Below are 26,393 nucleotides of genomic sequence, written 5' to 3'. Positions count from 1 at the left end.
TCTTGGGCATTGTGGTCTTGGTGCATATCTCAGTGTTATTAATAAAGAGATTTCTGCACATTGTGCAGTGTGTAATCAGCTTGATAACATGGTTAATTATTTATTGCATTGCCGAAAGTATGTTAATCAGCGTAGGGCAATGGTAGAGTCTCTAACAGTTCTCAATATTGACTTCTCATTGGCTGGACATTTATGCTGTAGGAATATTGTTCGCCATGACGTTCATAATGTCATTCTCGCTTATATTAAAGCGTGTGGCAGTTTTACTTGTTTATAAATATCTAGCTACATAGCAAACCTTTATTTTGGGCAAGGTGTAAATGGACCTAGTTGCCCGAACACCTATAAAACTTTAAATGATCAATCAATACTTCACGGATTTGCTAACACAAGTTCCTCCATCACCATTGAATATACACAATGTTGTGGTGCAGTCGCTGCCTCTAAGCAACCCATGACCCGCTTTCATCTGGAGGGAAACCAGCGAACCTCAACATCGATCCACCCAATTGGGATACGATGACATGCATGAACCAAGTCAGCGACCCTGACTACCCGATCTTAGTCGCCTCTTTACGACAAGCATAGTCGTCTTTTACGGGAAGCGGGGCGGTCGGGTAGCCTAGTGGTTAAAGCGTTCGCTCGTCACGCCGAAGACCCCGGTTCGATTCCCGACATGGGTACAATGTGTGAAGCCCATTTCTGGTGTCCCCCGCCGTGATATTGCTGGAATATTGCTAAAAGCGGCGTAAAACCATACTCACTCACTCATTTACGGGAAGCATGGGTTGCTGAAGACCTATTCTACCACGGATCTTCACGGGTCACATCTATCTTGCCCGACACTGCAATACCAGGCTGCTCCTTACACAATCTAGTGATTGACAACATGAGCACCGATCTACACGTTCGGATACGATGACACGCGCATCAACCAAGTCAGCTAGAGTGACCAGTGTTCGAAATAGCTGCCCGCCCGCTAGCCAAATGCCAGTGGTTTTAAAATTGGGAGAGTATGAACCACTTCTGTAAAGTAGGCCCGACTGCCTTGGTGAAAAATGTAGTGAATACATATTGTTTCTACGACTCATCAAGTCAGTTAATGCATCATTTAATGTCAAAGTCAGCGGTCATTTTGTTTTCATTTCGTAGTTTATCGGAAGTGCTTTGGGATAGAAAAATACGAGGGCAACATTTTTTGCTAACATTTGGTTGGTTTGTCGTTTAACGCCGCACTCCGCATTATTCCAGACACGCATCAACAAAGTCAGCGAGCCTGACCACCCGATCCGTTAGTCGCCTCTTACCACAAGCTTAGTCCTCCTGGCCAGTGGACTTTGAAAACTAATTCAGATACAGAATCTGACCATACGCTTGTGGCCTCTTACGTTTGTTTGTTTGTTTGTTGTTTAACGCCACACTCAGCAATATCCCAGCTCTATGACCGCGGTATGTAAATAATTGAGTCTGGGCCAGACAATCCAGTGACTAACATCATGAGCATCGATCCATATATTGAGTAGAAACCCAAACCCTGGCACCTTATCATTCATGTTTCTGTTGAGATTTCGTGACATCTGCGTCTGATTCAAGAATAATCCAATTTTACATCAGTGCCGGACATATATTGAGTAGAAACCCTAACCCTAGCACCTTATCATTCGTGTTTCTGTTTCAGCTCTCATATGTGAGATTATGTAGCGTACTATTCGGCTGATTACACATGCAAGCGACCTCTGATGATAGGTCACTCACATTAACCAATAAAAACCACAGACATATATTTAGCTTATTACATATGCACGTGAACTCCTATGGAAGGTCACACATATATTAACACATATATGAACCAATGAAAACCATGCTCCATTTAACTGCCATGTTCTTCTTTCTCTATTGAATACCGTATTTCCTCGATTAAACGCCAGGGCGTATATTTTGTCAGACGTTTCTTTTTTTACTCCCGGCATTTAATGGCAAAGATGATAATGAGGAAAATAACTGTTAGGATCGGGATCATCATCATCACCCTCGTTCGTTATTCCCATCAGTTCGGAGACGTTATGACACTCTAGATTGTACAGGACTCATCGGTGTTCTCTCTGATCTTCAAGCTTTGGTACAGATTATGCCTACCGGTGATAGTAAACATGGCTTGCATTAGTATCACCCTTAATCCATATGATGTTTCTACGAGAGTACCATCGCCCTCACCGAGGAATCGTCCAGCCTTTAATGAAGCTACACCAATCAAACAGAAAGTTTTCTTTTTTGTTTGTTGTTTAACGCTGCACTCAGCAATATTAAAGCTATTGTAGGTTAACGTGTACGCCATCAACCAATTCACCAAGACTGACCACCGATCCATTTGGTCGCCTCTTACGACCAGCATAGGTTACTGAGCGGGTTAGAATAGGTCTCCATAACCCATGCTTGCCGTAAAAGGCGACTGACTATGCTTGTTTTAAGAGGCGAATGGCGGCATCCGGTAGTCAGGCTCGCTAAACTGGTTGATTGATGTTATCGTACCCTAACTGCGTATCAATCAGTGGAAAGTCTGGTCCAGACTCGATTATTTACAGATCGCCGTCTTATGACTAGAACATTGCTGAGTTGCGGCGTTAAACAATAAACAAACAAATGTTACTGGGGACCTAATTCTCACCCGGAATCCGGATGGGTTGATGAGAGTAAATGACATAGCGAAAGCAAAGAGTGGGGGTCGCTGAAATGTATCACAACTATACAATCTCATTAAAATTAGATCTGAGTTATCGCTGCCGCTAAAGAAAGATCTGAGGACATCCCATTACGGATCACGTCAGAACGACCTTTCGTGAACTTTGACCGACCACTGAAATGACTAAAGAGAAGTCGACATCAGCCAATTAGAAAGCAGCTTTCTCGGGCCTTACGGCACTCGTTTCAACCTGGCGACTTCCATTTCAGACTATGTTTGAAAAATATGTTGACACAGTTCTCGATTAAATTTTTTAAAACTGAACAAACGAACATTCCGGAATGTCTAATATATGGTTGAGATTGTACGGCAGTGTTTCCAACGTTCTGTGCAACGCCTTCTCCGTTCAAATGTTTATCCCACGGAAGCGAGATATAGACGATAATTTTGACGGAATCATTAGTACGGAATACCCCGTGTATAACGTTTTCGAGGCTGCATGATTAGACAACACATTCCGACCGTCACTTTCATGATCTGGTAAGCGACGCTTTGATTGGTCGGATGAAAGGTCGTTCTGCATGACGTGACCCGTAATGGGATGACCTCAGATCTTTGTTGAGCTATAGCGAGAACTAAATAAGATCTGATTTTTATGAGATTGCACAACTAATATGGGATGGTTTTGGTGGGAGTGAAACATTGACACAGTGGAAGCGTCATATAAGATAATTTACGAGTCTTCTGTGGCATGTACAAAGCGCTGTCAACACGTGTAACGAAAACGTTGTCATGGAGAGTTTTGTTTGTTTGTTTGTTTGTTGTTTTACGCCGCACTCAGCAATATTCCAGCTATATGACGGTGGTCTGTAAATAATCGAGTCAAAGGTTATAGCTTGATTAAAATAAAAATATTGCTAAAAACATCATATTCTGCACACTACACGCTTGCTGCATAACAAATGAAATAACGATACAGGTACAGGCAGAAACAAAAAATGCCTGATATGTGGACAAAAATATGGCCACCATGGCAGCCATTTTAAATGTTTTGTTTGTTTGTTTATTGTTAATGCTGCACTCAGCAATATTCCAGCTATATGACGGCGGTCTGTAAATAATCGAGTCTGGACCAGACAATCCAGTGATTGACGTCATGTGCATCGATCCACGCAATTGGGATCGATGACATGCATCAACCAAGTCAGCGAGCCTGACCACCCGATCCCGTTAGTCGCCTTTTACGACAAGCATAGTCGCCTTTGACGGCAAGCATGGTTTGCTGAAGACCTATTCTAGTCATGGAGAGTATTCACATAAGCCGAAACGGCATGTTTACCGTGCCATGTTCATTATGTATAACAAATATACTTATTGTGTTTAACTGTGGTAGTTCATTTTGATAACGGCCAATGTACATACCAATTTCAGTCCTAATTAAAAAATGTAAAACACAGAAGTGTTATGTGTGAAATTTTACGAATCTTCTTTGGGTTTTATAGCTTTTGCCACATGGCACGTATAAATGTGTTTCTTGTTGAGCGCAACAACTTAGACTTTGGTAACTACGTTACCATGAAACACCAGTCTAAAACACCAATTATACCATTCTGTCAGATATATGTATTTTAGCAAAAACATATTCATGAATTGTTAAGTAAACAGTTGTCTACCATTTGGCTAGATGTGCATATAAGAGTGTCTAATGGCAGGATCACGTTCAACATGCCATAACATAGGAAATAACTCGCGAAGTCAAACCATCAAACTAAGGAAATTAACACTTATAAATCATTTTACCTCATACTATATATATTTCAAATCGTGGATTAAAATGTTGATGTTTCATTTACTTACCTTATCTATCCTTAAATGCCTGACAAGTCAATAGATCATTTACTTACCTTATCTATCCTTAAATGCCTGACAAGTCAATAGATCATTTGGATTTCACGTGGCAGAGAACTTCATCTTATATAGCCTCTTTGAGTGCTCACTAAATGCCAGTGCAGTTTATTTATATATATAATATAGCTAACATAAGATATTTTCAATTGAAAATCAAACATAGGATCAAATCAACTGTGTGGTATAGTTTCTTTTGCTTCTCGCTTTAGTGTTAAAGCCTTGCATGGAAGCTGGCATGGGATGCAGCGACATTTGTTTGATGAAATAATTACGTCTATGAAATTGGGAATGGTAATAGATCACAGCTTCCGGTTGCTATTTGAAACCAGTTTCAAAATCTCTGCATTATATATTTTATTTAAGGTATGTATTTATTGTGTGTAGTTAAAAAACGACATCCAAAAAATGGCCATTGCGTCCAATGCGACCAATAAGGTCTGTGTGCTGAAAATATCGGATATTTTAAATAAGTGCTAAGTATAAAATAGTTAAAGTTGGTTGGTTGGTTGGTTGTTAAACGACGCACTTAGCAATATTCCAGCTATATAATGGCGGTCTGTAAATAATCGAGTCTGGACCAGACAATCCAGTGATTGATATCATGAGCATCGATCCACACAACTGGGATCGATGACATGCATACCCAAGTCAGCGAGCCTGAACACCCGAGCCCGTTAGTCGCCTCTTGCGATATATAAGCATAGTCGCCTTTTACGTCAAGCATGGGTTGCTGAAGACCTACCGGGTATTCTACACGGATCTTCATGGGTCTACACAGTTGAAGACTTGCTTTTCTTAGTAATTGAACACCTTTCCATCAACTGCACCAAACTGTTGACCACTCGTGTTTGTTCGGTTTTAATGTATGTATATTTATCAATATAACTTTGTACTGGGGTTGTATTAACTTATGTCAGATGACTTGTTTACCGATCCAGATTCATTTATTGAATAAAAATGTTAAAATCAAAATATCGGATTGCCTCTCGTGGTTGTATACTAAATATGGTATGAAAACATACTCATATTATCATAAACTCACTCAGATGCTATTCCCGTAGCAAACTTTGTAGAGATATATGACGACGACAGTATACATACCGCCTAATTAGGCATGTTTAGTGAGAAAGGGTGTCCATTGAAATATTGTATTGTCTCATTTAATGAACCGAGAAACAGGTTTTAGGGAACATCCACTTGATTTAAAGGGTGATTTTATATATGTCCAAAATGAATATTTCGTTGGCAGTGGTGAAAAACATGAATACAAAAAGTTTGTTTTGAAGAAGTCATATTGGTCTTTGTTGCGTGGGGACTGAAGGTAGTGACTGAAGCGCTCCTACAATATAGCTTAATATTAGCACGTGCTCGTGCCCCATGTATGTGTTTTCCGCAACGTATAACATGTCTTGTGAAACAAAGCGGTGCGACCATATAACAGTGCTTTGTATGAGGTTAAATATTATTTTTTTAAATCAAATACAAAACACGTATCTCAAGCGATAACCCCGAAGGTGGAAAAATCTTAATACTTCATCCGTTATTTCCAAAACCATTCATATTCTGTTTATGTCGTCGTTTACTTATAGTGTTCAAAATAACAGTTTCATCTACGTTGTCTCTTGAAGCTTGGCTCGATTAGGCATTGTTTACATGAGCTGTATGTATATGTAAAAAAACATGGCGTCACACCTTAGTTCAATGAGTGTCTTATACAAAAAATGGAAATATATTTCTATTAAAATCACAAACATTAGAATCCCAAGTACGTGACATGTTTTGCTTGTGGACATATCCTGATTGGATTCGTCAGACAGAACACACCACACCAGACAAACACGGCTCGACTCTGTCTGTCGTCGCCAACTTACTGTCACTCACCCGAATATACGCCCTGATTACCCGGCGCCCGTGCCACCCAAACATAATTCTACTCAGCTCAATCTGCAGTGCAAATAGTTAGCTTGACATATATATCATGAGGTTACAATCAGTAGCTACGTGTCACGCGAAACAACAGTAAATTGATGTCATCTTAAATACACAGTAAAAAACGACTGGAAGCTGGGGAAATACACAAACATGATCAACTCAATTCACATTAATTCTCGGAAAAAACCTAACCCACTCACGGTGGCACAAGGGAAACAAAATAATTAAATAAAAAGCAAGATCGCAGGATAAGCAATATTCCATGATTAAATACAATATAAAGTCATTCACATTTGTGTTTCACATGCTTGGCGTCCAATCCTCATTCACAAACGCGCAATTATTTATGGTAATGCACCCATATGATTATTGACAATTTATAACGATAACAATCATAAGAAAAACCAGTATAGTGTACATCAACCATTTAAATTGTTACTTAGGTATTCTCTCCCCCCCCCCAAAAAAAGGAATTGTAATAAGCATTTGATACTCCGTGATAAAAACTGTATACACTATGGAACTTGTTTGCATCCAAAGGAATACCCACATGCACAATACGTATGAAGTATTACATTAAATTGTATTATATATAATTATAATGATAATCGAATGTTGGAATGAAACGAGACACAAGTAATACGCCTTTTAATAATCTATCGTATATACACTTTAAGTGCACGTACAGCGATTCATTGTTCTGGAGATACTCACATTATTTATTTCATTCAATCGTCTTGGTGACATATTCCACTTTCTATAATATATACACTTTGTAAACAAAACGTTAATCTGTCCTGGTCCATGTGTGAGGTGGTATCCGTTTGAAGCGTCCCAAAAATATATCTGACTACACGCTAAGTTAGTATGAGCTTGTGCGTGGTTCTCTACGTTTGAAACAAGCAAATATTTAAATAAGTTTGAAAAAATGAGTGACAGATTATATCATGTCAAATACCGCTATATGGTATCTGGTTAAACAACTATATATTATCGCCAGAAATCAACAACAATTCATTACGAATGCAACAATATTTTGAGATCATATTGCAACTGCGTTTTACCGTGTTTAGATGGTATGTAATAGATTAGAGTATAACAAGGAAACCGGTTAATTAACCTAATCAGATATTTCGTGACACTTATGGATCCCAGCAACATACACTTGTCGACGAAATGAAAAAATTGCCAGGATCGGTGACATCGTTGACAACGTGCAACAAGAGTAGAGCGTTGTTCATAATATCAACCACTAGTCTGCATGTTCCAGAAACGATTATTGCTGACTGTAGAGTGAAAATTTAAACGACAGAAACCAGTTGAAACACAATCGTGTATTTTGTACAATGTATCTATTAAAATAACTGTCAAACTGCTTGCCTGATATTAAATGGTATATAGTCATGTATGTTCACATTATATTTTATTTATAAAGAAGTATTTGTATAACATTTTGTAATGGAGAAGTATTCACATAAGCCGACACCTTGTTTACCGACCTACGTCCATTATGAATAAAAACACGTTTAATTCATGGTAAATAAACATGCTGTGTGTAATAGGGATGTCCTAAGTCCTTAGATCGTCAGTGATATATATCCTGTCTTACGCAACCTTGTCTTTACACTACATCAAGGGGTTACGCAGCCTTGTAATTATCATCCATCCCACCCGCTGTCGACAGGTGTAAACGTGGTGGTGCACTGTGGAGAATTTCAGCTGGAGTCCTCACACCTCGGGTTATTGCAATCATGTAACGCCCACCTTCAATCTTATTACTCTCGTGTGTTCAGCCGTTCAGCTGCATCATCAACCACTGCATGATGGGTTTATCTGTGAAGTGCGGGGAAATAAAAAAAAAACAGATCGAAATAATTCTTATCTCATTTCAAATTTTGGCTATTTACTAGAAGTTGACAGTATAAATTATACATGTGTAGACCTAAATTACAACGCCCACTACTGCACAAATTGTCATGCCTGAAATAAAGAAATAAGGAAACTTTTAGAAATTTAATTTTTAATTGACAATATTAAAGCATGTTACCTAGTATACAAACCTGTTTTTTTATACCGGAAAGATATGAGTTAAATTTCTGGTAATACAATTAGATCTCGTAACAAAAATAGTGTTTTTTAAGGAAAAAGTAAACTACACTAAAATTATTTAAAGTCGATCAAGACAATATTCTTTAAAACCAGATTTCCTGTCATCTAGAATGTTGGAGTCAATTTAGTGAAATACAAACCACTTACCATCTTGTACAAACACCAAGTTTCACGTGTCAAATAATCATTTTCGAATAATGCAAAGGTTACGACTACTCCATTAAATGTACAAACATTGTCTATTTCAATGCCGCAACACTCATCACGCCTTTGTCTTCTTGTACCGTTCGATCACTAATGCGTAACGAGGATGACCGCTGTCACTTACTTCGACTCAGAGGCTGACGAAGAGCACCGCTATGAAATTTGACACTTCGCTTGTCATGTGCGGTATGCCAAACATTCTAAGGGAAGTAACTCGTAAACACGGTTTCCTGCAATGTGATTGGCTAAAAAACAAAATCGTAGCATTCGCCGCCATATTCAAAGCACCTTGTTGATGTGATTAGGAGTTGTTTAGTTGATTACCTTTTCAAATTTGCAATATTTATACGCCGATCGCTTTGGATAAGATCGTCAAACTATAGATAGATAAGCAACCGAGAAGTACACGATATCATGGATGAAGAAAACGTGTTCAGGTAAAGATATAACTTGAATAGATGTGACGATCCCAGGTCGTTGATCAAGTTTAGTGTTTTGGCCTACTGTCATTGACAGTGTCAACCTGGAAACTTGTGACATGGTTGTGTGGTCTTGCGCTTTCCAGAACAGTTCATGCTGCTGATATGTTCGGTTTCAGGTGACACAATCACAAGTTGAAATAGTCAGTCCATACATAGGTCTGTATTTTATTTGAAAATAACAATGAATGCCTTGTTCATCTTGTTCGACTTCCGGTTCTAACCGACCTATTACTTAGGCTGCCAGTGGCCAGATTATACATTCAACCATATCCTTAAAACACAGCGCATATAGGATGTGTATTGTGTATGAATAAACCAGTTATGCCTATAAATTCACAGAATGTGTGAGTGAATTAGGTTTACCAATTTATGCTGTATTTTACAAGACCTTTATCAAAGGAAAAGAAAGTGTGGGTGAAACAGTATATTAATCTGTAATGTTTAATTTTTAGAAGATACCCCCATCCTTTGTGGTTAACCTATCGACTGGCAGCCATGTAATACCTATTTAAAGACACAATTTGGGGGCGGTCGGGTAGCCCAGTGTTAAAGCGTTTGCTCGTCACGCAGAAGACCCGGGTTCCATTCCCAACGTGGATACAATGTGTGAAGCCCATTTCTGGTGTCCCCCGCCGTGATATTGCTGGAATATTGCTAAAAGCGGCGTAAAACCATACTCACTCGCTAAAGACACAATTTTAATGAAAGACATGATTGTGAATTCTCAATCACAGGTTACCAATGCTCCTGTCGCCAAAGTAAAGTAGCCTATACAAGTAGGAAGAGCTGGATTGTTATGGGCTGTGGTCCAATGGTCTGTGCATTCAGGGATTCACTGCAAAGTGTTAAATGAAACAACAAAATAATCCTTTCAGTTAATAGAAAAAAAAGTGACAGCTAATGGACCACATTCTTCAATATCTCCAATTATAGATATATACAATTTTAGGCATATGTCAAGATAATTCCACTTCTTACCTCCCCCAAAGTGTGTGAAAGATACTGTTACCAAGTGTTGGTATCAAGGGAGAGGAAATGAGTCAAGTGTTCACCTGTTGCATCTGCTGTGAACTGTCTCCATATATCTGTGAATGAGAGGATTTCCTGCTGAGACCCATAGATACCAGCCCAGCCCCATGTAACCAGCAGTAAAACCTGGCCTAGGGCTCATTATACAACCAGTCCCTTTCCTCATGGCCAGCCATGCAAAACTATAATGCAGTTCTAGTATCTGTTTAGTGTTGACATTTCCTGTATATTATGAACAGTTGATGGAAATTATAATGAGAGAATGTAAATATGTTTCATTTGTTTCTAAAACAATATATATTTTAAGTATCCCAATATCTTAATATTAGATATATTAGTATGCTAGAAATGAAACCTTTTTTCAACAGTTGGGAACCTATGTGTAACCAAAAGGGATTTATCTAAGGCTCAAAGGCTGCTATTCAGACCCTAGCCTAAATAAAATGCCAGTATTACTTCTCAGTTCATGTTTATATAGTTAAAATGTCAGTATTAATTCCAAATCAATTTGAAATAGATATAACTAATGTTACAGCTTCGTAGAGGTAACTTGTATTTAACTGATCACAGGACCAGTAAAGAGGAAGAAACTCTATTTATATTACTGTTTTGAATGAATTGTGTAGAATACATGCATTAACTATTACAAACTCTTCAGCTTAAATACAATAATAGTTTTGGCCCAGTCTGCCTGCCAAGGGCACTTAGTTGAAATTTTGTATAAATAACCGATTCAACTCATCAGAAGTGGATTTTGATATATATGAGGAGTGTTCACCAGGGCTTCCACTGGTCCGAGACTAGCATATTTTAGACCAGTAAATTTAAATGCTGGTCCGATGGTCAAGTGTTATTTTAGGATCAAATCTACGCAAATTCAGCAACCTAACGCTCCCTGTATGGTACAGTGGTTACCTCCTTGGCCGGTTTCTGATCCTGATCACAAAATGAAGTAGTACCATTTAAAACCCAATTTGGTCAGGACCATTGTGTCTTGTAGAGATCCATAGGACTAGTAGATTTTTCTGTGCTGGCCCTTTGGACCACTGACAAGTTTTGGTCAGTGGCAAACACTGAATAAGTAGTAAAGTACTGGAGATTGTTGCCATTATTGTCACTGATATTCCCGCATAGATGTTTTGACCCAAATGTCCTCACTGTCTACATTGTGGCTGTCCCATTGTAATGATTACCCATGGTCAAATATCCAGCTGATTTAGCATGTTTAGTAAAGTTGATTTTACAGATTCCCACCAAATTTCCTAGGTCATTGGTCATAATAGATAACTTCAAGTGGATGTGTTTTTTAACTGGAATTATTTTTATGTGTAGTTCCCACACTCATGGAGCTCTCAATCAATGTTATCAAAGACAGAATATCTCTTACTAAAGATACTCATACTAGATGTTGTTTTAACACTCTCATTAGTTGGTTTAGCATTTAACTTTTCAGAAGTGGTAATCCAGGTAATTTACAAACATGATAGAAATAACAAGAGACTAATTAGCTGTTTGGTGTGTGTTTGGATAGGGCCAGCAGCGGCTGGAAGGAGCTGGCAGGTCCAGTACCTCACAGCCTATCAATGAGTCGGTGTATAGACAGCAATATAGGTGGCTGTCAGGAGGACATATTAGCACCCTTTGTTTTTATGGTAGAAGGCTACTGAATCTCTCTTGGTTGATTGCCTAGTTTAGCTGGCACTAATCCCTTCCAATAACTCTATTGTTTTATTGCTTCTTTAATCTCTTTGTTAGGAGGGCTAGCAGCGAGAAGGTTTAACTAAATCTTGAGAGGATGTAGGGAGTAAAAGGCAACTGGAAATGCATAATCAGCCTTAACATCTTCAAAGGCAAACACAGGGACACTTTACACCTTTTCAAAAACATTTCTTCTTTGAGGGCAATGGCGTAGTGTTTATGTAATTTGTGTGTTGATCTTTCCCGGGGTTTGGGTGGGTAAGGCGTGAAGGTTGAGGTGTTTACTTTCAAGGGTACTAGGTGAGTGCCTCTTTGACTTGTATACTTGTGTCATAGTTTAGCGGATTCCAGGACCAATGTTACAACCAACTCACAGTCTTGTCCCGGTTATGTCACATCTATACAGAGTTCCAAGTTTATTATATGCAATCTGTCATTTGGCAACAACATTCAATACACAAGCACCTGTCATAATGGAGAATTGTCAAGAGGAAAGATACCATTTGTACCATCCCTGCATGAAATGTATTATTATTAATATATAGTATTTGAACAGCTGAATGAAAATGTTATTAACATATTTAAACATACTAGTTGTATAAAAGTATCTCATAAAACGAGAACGTTCTGCTGGCAATTTTTTTTTAATTTTGAGCTACAGACATAGTTCTTCAAAACCCCAACCTGATTTTATAATAAGTTGTCTTTGTCCAGAAAAGATGAAAGTTAGTTTACAATGTCATTGTTTGTTTCCCTTTACACTAATAACTTCCTACAAGGCTGTTTCTACATCACCAATTTGTGGCTGTTCAAACAAAAACATTGTTTCCTTTCTAAAACGTTAAATATTTCAAGTCTTCATGCACAATAATGCTTAACATTGACACTTATTTCTTAATCCATGGCCCCTTTGAAATAACAAAGGGTTGCCTAAGCTTGTAATAAGACAGGAAATTACTAGGGGCAAGTCCCTGGGGTGCAGTGCAATTTCATTGGCTGATCCAGCCATTATCACATGACCTGGGGCTGGCCAGGGCCCTTTATATGGGGCTGTCTGTCAGGGGTCGTTCATTCCCTAAGATACTCAGTCAGCACTAAGCAATGGATAACCAAGACCCCTGTGCATTTGAATGTTGTGAGGCCAGCAAGGCTGAAATATTTTATTTCACTGACTCTTTGGAGTAAGTTGGAGACACCCTCTTGTGCCATGTGGTACTGTGTGTGGATGTGAGATGGGCATTATGTCCCATCATGTGGAGTGTTTTATTAGTACCCAAGTCAGACATGCATTTAAAAGGACAATACTTTCAGTTGTACTTTCTACTTTGCACAAATCAGGATTTCTAAGCAGGGATGCAAATTAGCAGAAATATCACTAGCTCAATTCAAGGTGTCTTGAGGGCTAGTAGAATGGCATACCTTAAGGATATCTGTTAATACCAGTTAGAAAATGCTCAGGTTCACCAGCTCCCCTGCTAAGACGGTTTAATGAATAGTAAGACGGTTTAATGAATAGTAACTTGCAAGAATAGGACTGGAACTGGTTACTTTTTTCCCCCTTGTAAACCTTGTTGAAAGGAGCGCTAGCAATGCATTTGGGGATTTGTATTGTTGGTGTTTCATGAAAACATGATGAAAAGGTAGAACTTTATTAAGGAACAAGTAGATTACTGAATTAGTATTGAGACATTGTAGAAATATTATAAAAATTAATTGTCTTTCAGAATGCCTGAGAAAAGGAGCACAAGACGGAATTCAATATCCGCCATATTTGAGCTTCCTCCTTTTGTAAGTATATTTTTCAACCGTTACAGAGTATCAATATTTCATCATCAGTACTTTGTACTACTTACTACATGTTAGATACTTATTGTATAATAAGTCAAGTGAAATGTTATTTTTGTGTTCTCTTCTAAATCATGACTGCCACTTTTTGTAAAATTTGCTTGATGTAATGGTGGCAGGCATGAATATTCCTAGCCATGCCAGAATGGGATGATGTTTTATTTCAAAGACAAATATGTATATAAATATTGTTTGTTTTCATTGATTCAGAAAAAGCGAAAGAGGAAAATAGATGACGATGCACTGAGTGTGCAAAGCTTGGACATTTCTTTGACAAAGGTAAGCTTCACTTTACTTCCTGCGTGTTTAGGTTTAGGATATAGAATGTCAGTTATGTGTGTGGAAAATAGCATTGGGGAATATGTCTTGTTGATAGTATAATACTTTGGAGTATTAATGAAGCTTGAAAAGGTTAACACATGTTGTTGCTTTGGTTTCTAAATAAAATGTCCATTTAGTGGCAAACAGTTTCATTCCGAGGAAAACAACGTATTTGGTATGATATTATGTTAGTAACGCATACACCACCAAGATGAGCTCCTCCAACCCAGTTCATTGTTAAAGACCTATTTCAGGCCAGTGATGCAATTGTTCCATGAGACCTGGAGCTGTTTACTCATGTACTCTCCAAAAAAACCTGATTTCTTCGACATCCTGAAATAGATTCAGAGTCAGCTGTTGATGACAGAATTAGTAGTGGTTCTTGTGCTTCTTACTGGCAGTGTCGCTATCACTGGCATGCTGTATTGATCTGTACATGGAGCTATGATGCTGCGACGTGACGTCAGAGCACAGCGAAGACGCTGTGTAGTCAATGCTCCTTCCTTTCAGCAGCATTCCTGTGTTTGCCTGCTCTATATTGGTGACAAGATGAACTATTTCTAATATCTGGATTTAAAATTGGGTTCCTGATATGCAAGCATTTTGTGCCTCTCAAGTACACGTCATACTGATTTCAAAGCTGTCTTGTATGAGATGTCATAGTGTTTGTCAGACTGGTATTTTTAGTATGAGTAGTACCAAGTCTTTTACGTCCCATTAACAAGCTTGCCCAAGCAGATGGTCTATAGTCAAAGAGGCTTTGTTCCCACAGAAATTATTATACAGAATAATATGTTGTTGATAACATGAAAGTTATTTTAGGTTGATGAGTTAATAATTAGCAACAAATATTGTTTATTAAATCAATCCCTTGATTTTTTTATGACTATGTGTTCCTCCTGGCTACAAATGTTTCTTTCAATGCACCTGATGCAGATATGTTTTGTTTTTTGCTGGGATGCTTACTTGTGCTAATTGGAGTAGACACTCTAGTTTTTAATTTAAATTCAGAACACTTTACTAAGACCATTACAAGATGAACATATATTTAATAAAAGTATGCCCTGAATTATTATTACTTTTAAGAAATAGAATTAAAAGTTTATTTTATGTGTTTCTCGCACATAGCATGCTAACAAACAAAAATAATTAAGATAAGCCATGAAACAATAATAATCATAAATAACAAGTTGAATTTAAGAGACCTGAAAAGGTTTTGTTTTTCAAACTGTATAAATACAGTAATTATTTAAGGTGGGTCATAACATTACGTAAATAAGCAATGTAGGAAGAATTGATCTTTGCCTTTTAAAGGATAAACAATACCTATCTGTATGGCATTGAATGTCATTTTGTAATCATGGGACCGAACTGTTTGACACTGTATCTAGGGCTTGCATGTGAACATCAACATGCCATATATGGCTTATTATGGGTGTCTCCAAATAACCAAATTAGCTAACCTTGAAAACACAGAAAGTTGTTCCAACTCCATGATAACAGCGTGAAAATGCTCATTACAACAGCGACGCTGCTCGTCAGTGAGCGTAGTTGTAAGCGTGATGTGACGTCACAGACAGTACACTTGTCTATTTGCGAGTAGGAGGTTGCCGCTGATCATTACCTCGTCACAAAGCGATGGAGTTCCGGTGGATCAATAGTTGCTACAGCAGTGTTGTTGCGTTGTTCTCCCCAACATCCAAGCCACTGGGATGATTTGATCAGTTTATTACACTGACTGGAGGAGAACGGTTGCATTAAACGATGGCTGCTCATCTTGAGCCTGATCTATCCTTCTACTGCTCCAGCACTGGGCCACTGTTTGTAATAGGTGGAGATTGTCACTGCAGTGCACAGGTAAATTATTGGAACTGTCGTTAGTGTCGTACTGAACTTTATGAAATTCTTGCACAACTTTTTGAAACTTTTCAAATGTGGATCTGTGTTCCTGTTATCTGATTATAAATATCATTCTTTAATAATTAATGTTTTTTCTTACAGAAAAAGAGTCGCAGATCCATTTTGAGAGTATCTTCACTTGTGAATCTCTTGTCGCCAAGCAAATCTGCATCTGGCAAGGTAACATTGATTATCATCAGTCTACATTGAGTCAATTGTGAAAAATAAACTAAAGAAGCCTCAATTCAATGAAATAATAAACATGATAAAACTTTAAACAATTTTGTTTTGGTGGACGAAAAGTAAATGACTACCTGTTTAACAATCAGATGATTTTTTTTTCAGCGTTTCAAGGTCCCACCCACCCCCAGCAGACAGAACCTGTCCCCCTACAAGGCCCCCCAGCCGTCCCCTGCCAAGCGGCGCCTCACCCGCACCTGGAGCGACATGATGGCAGATGGTGGCAACCTCCATACCCTGACTAACCGGGATATCAAGAGGCAGGAGGTCAGTTGAAAATATTTTGTCTACCTGGGCCCACTTGCACAAAGCGATCTTAGCGCTAAGACTATCGTAAGCCTATGTTAAAGTATGGGAGTTACGATCATCTTAGCGCTAAGATCGCTTTGTGCAAGTGGGCATTGGAGTAAATGATAGAATATCAGAATGAGTAGTTTGAAAAAAACCCAAATCAAATAAACACTCCTCTACACGTCTGAAAATAATTTCGCCAACTAATTATAAACTATATATATATATGTATTAGATAAAATTATGCTGAATGAGAAATATTTGTGTTGACTTTTTGAGTCTCAAACGTTTGATTCAAAAAGAATGTTTTGAAGATTGTAATTTGTTTCAGTTTGAGACCATCTCAAACAGTTTTCTCTTAAATTATTCCAGAAATGTTTAATTAACTATGTCATGCCAACCTTAATAACAGAAAACTCACTTAGAATTATTTCTGTAACATATTTATATATAATTAAATGTAAAACACAATTCCAATATTCCATGGTCTCCCTGCTCTCAATAACAACCTCTTGTACATGGTAAACAAAATCTTGTAAGGTTAATGGCAGTGATACGTCTGTATATGGACCCGACTGTATTCCCCCACACAAGGCTTGACTCTAAAGTAGGGTTGGGGCACTTCTTGACGCTTACTCCTCCTCCAGAGAATGCCAGTCTGATGATCACTCAACTTGATGGACTGCTCTGTGTGGGAGTCTTCAACTTACAATGATCACTCTTTGCAAACCTTGTAAATATCCTGGTTAGATCATCCCCACATTTAATAATATTAAAAAAAAATTTGTACATTTTTTTAATTAAAACCACACTTTTGTTCTAGTAATTGCTTGTAATTGTAAATGGTCATGTTTATAATTCAAAATATTAGTAACCACCACTGATTGATAATTCCTGTATTACCATTGGTGAAATTGATTTGTTCTTTGTACTAATGACTTTGCCATGTTGATCATAGGAAATCTTTATATTAACTGAGATAGTTGATTGCTTTGAACATAATGGTAAGTTTACACAACTGCAATTGTTGTAACAACCTCAATGATTTGTTTTGCTTGTTGCCTTGGTGACAGTTTGAACCCAAAATAGGCTATCAATAAGTTATAACAATTCTTTATCAGAATAGCAGGAATCGATCCCTTTGATAGACCAGTCGTGGTCTGCTACATGACTTGGAAGGTTATTTTTGACCATTGATTTTTACCTGGCTTATTTTTATATATTGATCTTAAAAATGAGACGGTATTGTACCTTAAACCAATTTTGTTAATCTGAAATCTCAATAGTCTGGTTATTCTTGGAGATTTATCTTGATTTAGTGCATCTGACCTTGTATTGTATCCAAGAGAGAGATATTGTCTCAGCAACTACAGTACACGAAAAGGCTACTTGCTTCCAGGATGCTATTTCAGGAATCAAATTAGATTCTCGCCCGAATTCATGAAAAATTAATGAACTAAAGGTGCTGATTTGCGTCAGAATAGTGTGTCTTTTAGATTAATTGATTAATTTCACATTGGTTTTACATTTTGAGTTTTCAGCCCAGAATTTCTGGACATAAAAAGTGATTTCAACAAAATATAATTCACTCAAAACGGCTGGATATCTCTTTTTTTTTACTGGTTGATATTATTGCATAATGTGTGTGAAGAATTGGTTAAGGGTCTTTTCATCCTGACAGCGGTGTCATTTGTAACTGTTGTACTTTGATGCTTCCAAGTGTGTGGGGGGGAGCATTACTATTGGTCACGATTCCTGTAGGCAGTTCAAAGAGAATGTTCGTTTACGTTGAATTCCCTGAAGAATTATCCCATTGAAACAGTTGTGACGGTAATGACTCTCGACAGAGTGTATTAGATATAGAAACCCACCACTGTGTGTGCCCTGGCTGAAGGAATCAATAATGGCTGCTGGCAGCATGCATGGTAACTGAATGGAGGGCTCTAAATTGTCTCGGCTGGAATTTAAACAGTCCTTTGACCATATAAGGAGAATTGAGGAGTGGCGCCGCCATGTGGGTGCTGCAACTGAATTTGTAGAAAATTACTTGTTACGGAAAACATTAGTATAATAGAAACATTATTAATACAACTGAGATTTTGAAGTCACACTTCAATCTAACTGAAATAATTAATAAGTGAATGATCTATAAATAGATTTGATTACAATAATATTGTTCTACCAAAAAGTAGTGTTTTGACCTTGAATTCATCACTGTACTTATGAATCTTATTACTGTTTGAGTTATTTAAATATAATTACACTTTAATAGTGAATCGATGTAGGGCAATAACAATACTGAGAGCCGAATGGGAGTTTGATCTCAGTCTACAACTTTTGCGACTAGTCCAAAGCCCAAATCTTGAGAAATTCAGTCTAGCAAGCTCAGCTAAAAAAAAGTCTATATAATAACAATAAAATCAACTGAAAATGATGCCAAAATCAACTAAAAATAAACCCTGGAGACGTTTGATTGGTAGACTGCTACGTCTAAGGGGTTATGCAGGATGAATCTACAAATCTAAAACATTTCTACAAATCTAAAACATATTTAGATTATACTAAAACTTTTACTTATCCTGCATTACTCCTTAGACGTAGTGATGCAGGATAAGTATTCAAATGTAAAAAATATTTAGATTTTTCTTATTTTATTAAAATAGGAAGCAAATTCATAAACAATTCAACTGCTTTTTGAAACCTGTTTCATAGAGTCTGTTTTTTTCTAGGCCATCTATGAGCTGTATCAGGGCGAGCAAGACATGATTGAGGATCTGAACAATGTCCAGAAGGTGAGAATAGATGTGGACTACATTATATATGTCAACATGTTTACAGCAACACAAGCGTCAGAAATATATAGATGTACAAAGTTGTTTGTAATTGAATTGAGATAAGATCATTCAGTGAAACTGACACCACATGTTCTATGCGTCATAACACATGTTATGCCGGTATGTATTGACGTATATCACACAGCTGATACAGTGAGCATGTGTTGCTATTGAATGTTAATGTTAGGGTGAAGGTCTGTCGTGGCATGGTGTAGTGTATAGTACACAAAACATTATTTATAAATTATTGCTTTCTTTCAGAACTACAATGACTCAATGGCCAAACTGCAGTTGATGACGACAGGAGAACTCAAGCAGATATTCGGACCCATCAAGACCCTACCTCAGGTTCATGAAGGTGAGGCCCAGTGATGGTCATGATAATTATAGTGGTAATAATTAACCTGTTAATATACAGTACTTAAAGAGTTTATGAAATTGAATGTAGTAGAGGTTTTATATCTTGACATATTTTATGTATTGATTTTTTAAAAAAAATTTCAGACTTAGTATCCCGCCTTCAGAAACATAGACTACCTGATGGCACGACACAAGGTATTGGAGGGGAAGTCCTGGAATGGGTAAGAACGGATCAAATCTATATTAATGTTTATTATCTATATAATTTGACAAATTGTGTAAGTTATTGAACACATCCTGAAACATCTTTAAAGTCACTAAAACATTTTTTTATTTATTGAACCTTAAATATTTTTACAATTTTTTATTATTATTTTTTCAGATTTCGTCCTTGGATGCATACATCGAGTTTTGTGCCAACCAGGTGTTTGGCAAGGCACTCTTGGATGAGAAGAAGAGTGACCCCGCTGTCGACGACTTTCTTGAGAGATGCCAGGAATCTCCCTTCAGTCGCAAACTGGACTTGTGGAGCCTTCTAGATGGAGCAAGGAGCCGATTTGTGAAATACCCACTGCTCATCAGAAGTATTCTCAAATATGTAAGTATTACTATATAGGTGGCAATAATAAATGATTCAATACCATATGTAGGGGATATCCCAAATCTAATATTGAATTTGTTGATAATTTATGAACATTTGTAACAGTATTTTAGATCTTCTATATATCTGATAATTTATGAACATTTAATAGTATCTTAAATGTTTGATGTATCCTGATGACCTGCAATACTTTGTTTAGTTATGTCATTTAATTATTGTGTTTTTCCTTTTTGCAGACGCCTGAAGATCATGAAGATGCAGGTTACCTTCAGGAAGCTGTAAGTAGTCAAATAGTTCATCCTTAAATTTTCCGCTTGTTTTCATTTAAATAATAATGTACACAATAACATGACTAATTGAGTTGGGTGTTAGTATTGAGCATGTTTACATGGAGAACGTGACAGGATACTGATAGTCTCTTCATTTGTTTTTCAGATAAAGTTGGCAGAGTTCTACATCGCTGAGGCTGACAAGAAGACTGGAGAGGCTAAATGTCGCTACTACCAGTCTCGTCTCACCTACATATACGATGATCAGAAACTGACAGAGATAGATGACTCTCACAGCCTCATCTGTAATGGAGTGCTCAAGAACAACAAAGGAAGCGTAAGTCTTCATATCTTATTCAGCTGTGTTATACTAATTTCAGTCTGCATAATATTCATCGGTTTAGTCCCCAAACGGAAGATGGGTACAGTGTGTGAAGCCCATTTCTGGTGTCCCCTGTCTTGATATTGCTTGAATATTGCTAAAAGCTGTGTAAAACCAAACTCACTCACTCACCCAACGGAGAAATTAGCCTCTTTTTGCCCATGGCAAACTGACACAATATAAACATCCTTTGAGAAAATTAATTTTTGTTATATTAATCAAAATCATTAAACAAAAAAAAAATTGAGGGTTTTTACATACTGATTCTGCTCAGATTGTGTGTCCACAAATTAATCATGTTTTGGGGAAACTTAAGTTCTTATGTTCAGTTATGTAAATATTAACATCATGGTGAGAAACTAGAGGGTTTGTCGGTACAGATTTTGTTCACATCATGTGTCAATACTGCCAATGCTAACTTGATGTTTCCCTCTGCAGAAGCTGCACATGTTCCTGTTCGACAAGGTGCTGGTCCCCACGCGCCTCACCAACCAGTACGGGTCTCAGATGTACCAGGTGTACCGCCAGCCCATCCCCATGGAGGACCTGGTGGTGGAGGATCTCATGGAGACCGAGATCAAGATGGGGTCCTTCCGGTCCGCCTTCAGTCAGACACAAACAGGTACGTGTCATGTTATTTCTGATCAGAGAAGGGACTCATTAAAGCTATTATATCTTGAAGTTAGTAATTTGTTTAAAAACGTTAAACGAGAAAAGAAAATTGACACCTTTCATGCAAATTCTGCATTTGTGTTTATGTACAATTTGACTATTTTCTATTGCAGTACGGAATGTCCTGAAAGTTTCATTCAAGGACAGCACAAAGGGCCAGTCACACACACTCTTTGCCAACGATGAACACGATAAGCGCCAGTGGTTGGCATGTTTCCGCCAGGTCACAGACGAAGTGCACACGATAGCACCGACACATTCTGACAAACGGGCAGCCTAGCCAATCAAAATGAAGCCTGCTTTCATCACTGCCAATCAAAAGTGCTCTTTGGATGGTCACCTGACCATCCTTTCACCAACAGACGAAAGACCGGAGTGATATTACAAGTGCCAAAACATTTCACTCTCTGGAACAACCTAGTTCCGTAGTGTGTGACGTACAGTGTGGTCAACTGTGTACTCTGCAGCCGTGGTCCCTTGATTCTTGCATTTATTCTTCATGGATACTGAACACATATTTGTCCTTGTGATATTGTGAGAAGTCCATATATTTATTCCTCTATCTCTGATCTCTTCACTCTATCCACTCAACACCATGAAAATGGAACGTGAATTTCCAGTTTTGCTGTGTGTCTTTGGAATTAATGCTGTCTTGAGTTTTGGCCAGCTGTCAGATTGATATTGACGGTCAATGGTCTTTGATTTTTGTTGTTGTTTGTTAAAAGAGGCAGCATTGATGCATTGTTATGTTAATCAAACCATCAGCCTAAAGTGCTCAGTGTGCAACATGGAGAATGGAAACAGAATATCATATCACAATCACGATTACAATTCATTTATAATACCAATAATTTGCCAAAATATGTTCATATTTATTAATTGAAAGGACTATTCTTGAATGTCTGGTTTCAATAAGTTCCATGATTTTGGTTATTAAGAAATGTAGCTTAGATATATATCAACTAATAATCCTAGACGAAGAATACTCAAGGTGCCGGGTTAGAAGCTTTTATCACATACAGATAATAGTGGAGATAGTAATTCCAGAATTTTCTATAATGGAAACTGAAATATTGCATATATTAAGAACATGCCTTGTACAAATCTTGCTCATGTGGTGATTCTAAACCAAATCTGTATTGATAGAAGCAAATGGAAACTTTGTTCAAAATGATATACTTTCAGTAAGGGTTCTGTGCAATTGTGCTGTGTGTAGCGAGCGTCTACAACATCTAGTGCTCGTTCTGTAGTTTCGCTAGTGCATAGTCACTAAATGCATAATATGTCGATGCTGACTAAACATGCTTTAATTTAAATCAGTTTATAGGTGGATGTTTTCAGTCCTTTGTAACACTTGCTCATGTTTTCTTCCTTGCTCATTTGTACGAAATACTGTTCTCCGACGAATGTAGTGTGTTAGTAGTACACTAGTTGGGGTATTGTTCAGTTTTGTTCAATAGTATGGATGCAAACGTATTGGTGAAATTGGCCTCAGATTTCCCTTAAGTTTAATTTATGCAATCCAGATTTTTTTGTATTTTTGTATTTTTCCTGTTGTTTTTTTTTCAACATCTGTATTGAAGATACATACTGAAGTTTCATTTACCTCATGTGTCTACATATCAGTGAATGGCTGCTGATTTCATACTATGTCAATTGGGGCAATTAGCCCTAACTAGTCTATTTTTCCAATAATATTTTGTTCAATTTTTTAAATATTGTAATCTATTTTTTTTATAAAAATATGCGACTTTAACAAGAGGAAGAAGCTAAAATTCACCTCTCCTCACGTAAATCTATCATCACAAATTTTTTAGTTTGTTAGGCTGTACAATTCAACAGCTTTACAAATTAATCTAAAAATATTATCGGTGTCATACTCATCAACTCATACAGTACTTCCATTGTTTAGCAATGACAATGGATTGTTTATCCTACATTTACAAAATCCACATCTAAAAGATCATCCCTGTAGAAAATGAAATATTTAATGCCAAAATATGGCAACTGTTGTGCCATTCCCAAACACTTCTTATAAATTGAAGGAACTGTTTCCTGTATTCCATTCAACATTGTACATTACTTGTTTTTATTTTATATATACCAGATTGTATATATTCCCCTCAAAGGGTTTGTACATACATGTATAAAGCACTTGTTGGATGGGCTCAAGCAGGAGTATTGTCCTGAAGAACTATATTGGATGTCAGTATTGACCAACACATGCATGTGATGTGTATGTAAGGGATTGGTGTGTTGGATCCGTGTGCAATCCTTGGAACGACATTCATGTGCTCATTGAGATGCGGTGTACAATAAGTATGTAAATAATAGTTGAAAATAAATAGAAATATCAGTACATATGAACAATATGTGGTTTGTTATTCTGATGCTGCATTACATCCCGAACACTGTGGATTACTGCATAATTGAAAAATATATACTACTCGAAAGAAGTCAAAGAACACCTGATTCTTCATATTACTATAGTTAATCTCCTGTGACAGATTATCTTAAGTCATACAATAGGATCTGGTGTTGATCCTAGTGATTTAGCATTATTAACAGGACCAAGGACTCTTGCCAGTATGTAGGATGTTTACAAGGGTGGCTGGTGAATTTATTTCTTAGTGTTGAACACATATATATATATACACATACACATACAAACATGGACAAAGACCAACATATACATGAAACATCAATTGATTTGGAATTAAATTCCAATTTTTTGGTCAATATGTTTATTTAGCCCGACTTGAGTAAATGCCTTGAGTAAACTTGCTTTGTCCAAAACTAAAACAATGGAAAAAGGAACACCGCCTGGAGGTGCAAGTTCAGACGTACATAATCTTTATGTACTGGTATGTAACTTCACAGTCAAGGATATAAATGTGATTCAAATTTGGCCGTCTATCTCCCCTACTCCTGTTATTGATGTCTATTCAAAAGCGAGGTAGTCCTTGAGAAACTTGGGTAGAGCCAGACGGTCCACTTGTGTCAGACATCTTTGTTTGTGGAGCTCACATCTGACCACCAGACGACACAGATGTTGTAGAGATTTCACAGCCACTGGAAGTAAAGCCAAAATAAGTCAGACAATGGTCCCAGCCTACCAAGTGTCAGGATCCTTGCCATCAATTTCTGGTTTATTTTTTTTTATTAGCAATTTAATCCTACACAGTTTAAAGGGCAACAACCCAACTTTGACAGTATTTGAAATATGGGTGGCCTTTTCTTCACAGATTCAAAATTTGTGTATTATGGACAATAATCTTGACTGGTTTGACTTGTGTTCATTGCTTATTTGGCATCTGGGCTAATTAAAGTGTCACCGACGAGATGACCCCAGAACTGGAGTATTGTTGCCCTTAAACATGGGAAATCTACCCGGCATTCCCATACATTCTAGTCCTTAATCTCTTATTTTTTTCAAAATCTCCTCTTTCAAGCAACCAAATTAGTTTTCAGCCATTTACAACTTCCATAAAGTCAATTACAACCTACCCTTTCATAAAGTTTTAACTCAAAATTATATTGCTTCAATTTGTCCAACATGCTACCATGATAAATTATTTACACAACTGTACACAACTGTTTGAACTGATGCAATAAAGTTCTGTAATGACTCTTCAAGTAGCTGTGAGGCAAACAGTATTTGCATCCCCTGGAGCCAGGAGGCTGTTCAGAGCGGGACAAAGGGTTAACTGCAGGAGGACCTGGGGAGAGGGAGATAAGGGAGGGAGCTCAATAGGGTTACATCGGGTTGTGTCACAGGCTGTAAGGGGCCAGGTTTTACTGTATAGGTTATGCAATACCACCAGCTTAGCTAATAAATCACTACAGCTCAATGTGCACAGGGAGGCAGGGACAAAGCAACAAAAGGAGGAATTTAGATGAAATTGGGGGATACGGAATGTAAAGCGATACTGTTCTATGTAATGAGTGTTGGATTGAGCATCATTAAAAAATAGAATCACAGTTATTGCCTCCTGATTCAGAGAGCATATCAACCTCAATTTTGAAAATATTAAATAAGATCAGGTTTAATTTCTTGGGTTTGTTCAGTGTAATGAGTATTTGATTGAACTCCATTCGGAAATAGAATCACGGGTATTACCTCCCGAGTCAGTGAGCATGACATCAAAATTTAAAACTGATCCATGATAAAATCAGTTTTAATTTCCTTTTCCAGCACAAGGGAATTTGTATAATGAATAGTGGTGTCGGGTTCCGGCAACAGGCTCGGAAACCATGAGTTACATCACGGACCTATACAAGTCCGTGGTTACATCCAACTTCTGGTCTCTTTTGATCTGGGGAGAAAAGGGTCTGTCCTTCCAGAACATTACTAGTATCAAGACTAGCAAGCTGCTGGCTGTGTCTGGCCTTGAACAGAGATGGCATTGTGGGTAAAGTCTTTGTATTCAGAGATGGCAGTGAGCTTTTTGTTAAAGGAAGACCATGATCCACGCTCTTGTCCCCCGAGTCTCAACCCTGATTAGCCCCACGAGTGAAGACATTTGTCAGTGTAACTAGGGTAATGATGGACTGTTCAACTGAATCTACATCAAACAAGTTAGGCCACACTCTTTTTAAACTTGCTTTACAGATATTTAACACGAAAATACCTGTCA

The 26,393-nt window shown here is 37.6% G+C and overlaps 2 protein-coding genes across 6 annotated transcripts in view; one reads left to right on the top strand and one right to left on the bottom strand.

Annotated features, from left to right (window-relative positions):
* Nucleotides 1-9,104: 9,104 nt before the first annotated feature.
* On the top strand, nucleotides 9,105-24,119 carry LOC124122083 (neuroepithelial cell-transforming gene 1 protein-like). 4 transcript variants are annotated; one of them, XM_046485242.2, is made up of 13 exons: nucleotides 9,105-9,270; nucleotides 13,767-13,830; nucleotides 14,098-14,166; nucleotides 16,210-16,287; nucleotides 16,453-16,614; nucleotides 19,368-19,430; nucleotides 19,734-19,830; nucleotides 19,977-20,053; nucleotides 20,215-20,430; nucleotides 20,670-20,711; nucleotides 20,869-21,039; nucleotides 21,523-21,706; nucleotides 21,870-24,119. In XM_046485242.2, the coding sequence occupies exons 1-13, from the start codon at nucleotides 9,248-9,250 to the stop codon at nucleotides 22,034-22,036; spliced, it is 1,413 nt and encodes a 470-aa protein (XP_046341198.1). In that variant the 5' UTR covers nucleotides 9,105-9,247; the 3' UTR covers nucleotides 22,037-24,119. The 4 variants fall into 4 exon arrangements, with proteins under 4 accessions (XP_046341198.1, XP_048252932.1, XP_046341197.1 ...); XM_048396975.1 differs by lacking the exon at nucleotides 9,105-9,270 and adding an exon at nucleotides 9,348-9,471; XM_046485241.2 differs by lacking the exon at nucleotides 9,105-9,270 and adding an exon at nucleotides 12,847-13,223.
* The window catches only part of LOC124122120 (ankyrin repeat and SOCS box protein 13-like), a 23,683-nt gene continuing 20,617 nt past the window's right edge, over nucleotides 23,328-26,393 (bottom strand). For both annotated transcript variants that reach the window (XM_048396976.1, XM_048396977.1), the window contains exon 6: nucleotides 23,328-24,828. In XM_048396976.1, the coding sequence (XP_048252933.1) occupies nucleotides 24,698-24,828 (131 nt within the window). In that variant the 3' untranslated portion in view covers nucleotides 23,328-24,697. The remainder of the gene's footprint in view (nucleotides 24,829-26,393) is intronic.

The sequence above is a fragment of the Haliotis rufescens genome, unplaced genomic scaffold (assembly GCF_023055435.1).
Source record: "Haliotis rufescens isolate VD_foot unplaced genomic scaffold, xgHalRufe1.0.p SCAF_16, whole genome shotgun sequence".
NCBI lineage: Eukaryota > Metazoa > Mollusca > Gastropoda > Lepetellida > Haliotidae > Haliotis > Haliotis rufescens.
The sequence above is the reverse complement of the archived record's forward strand: the minus strand, read 5'-3'. Positions and strand labels throughout refer to the sequence as shown.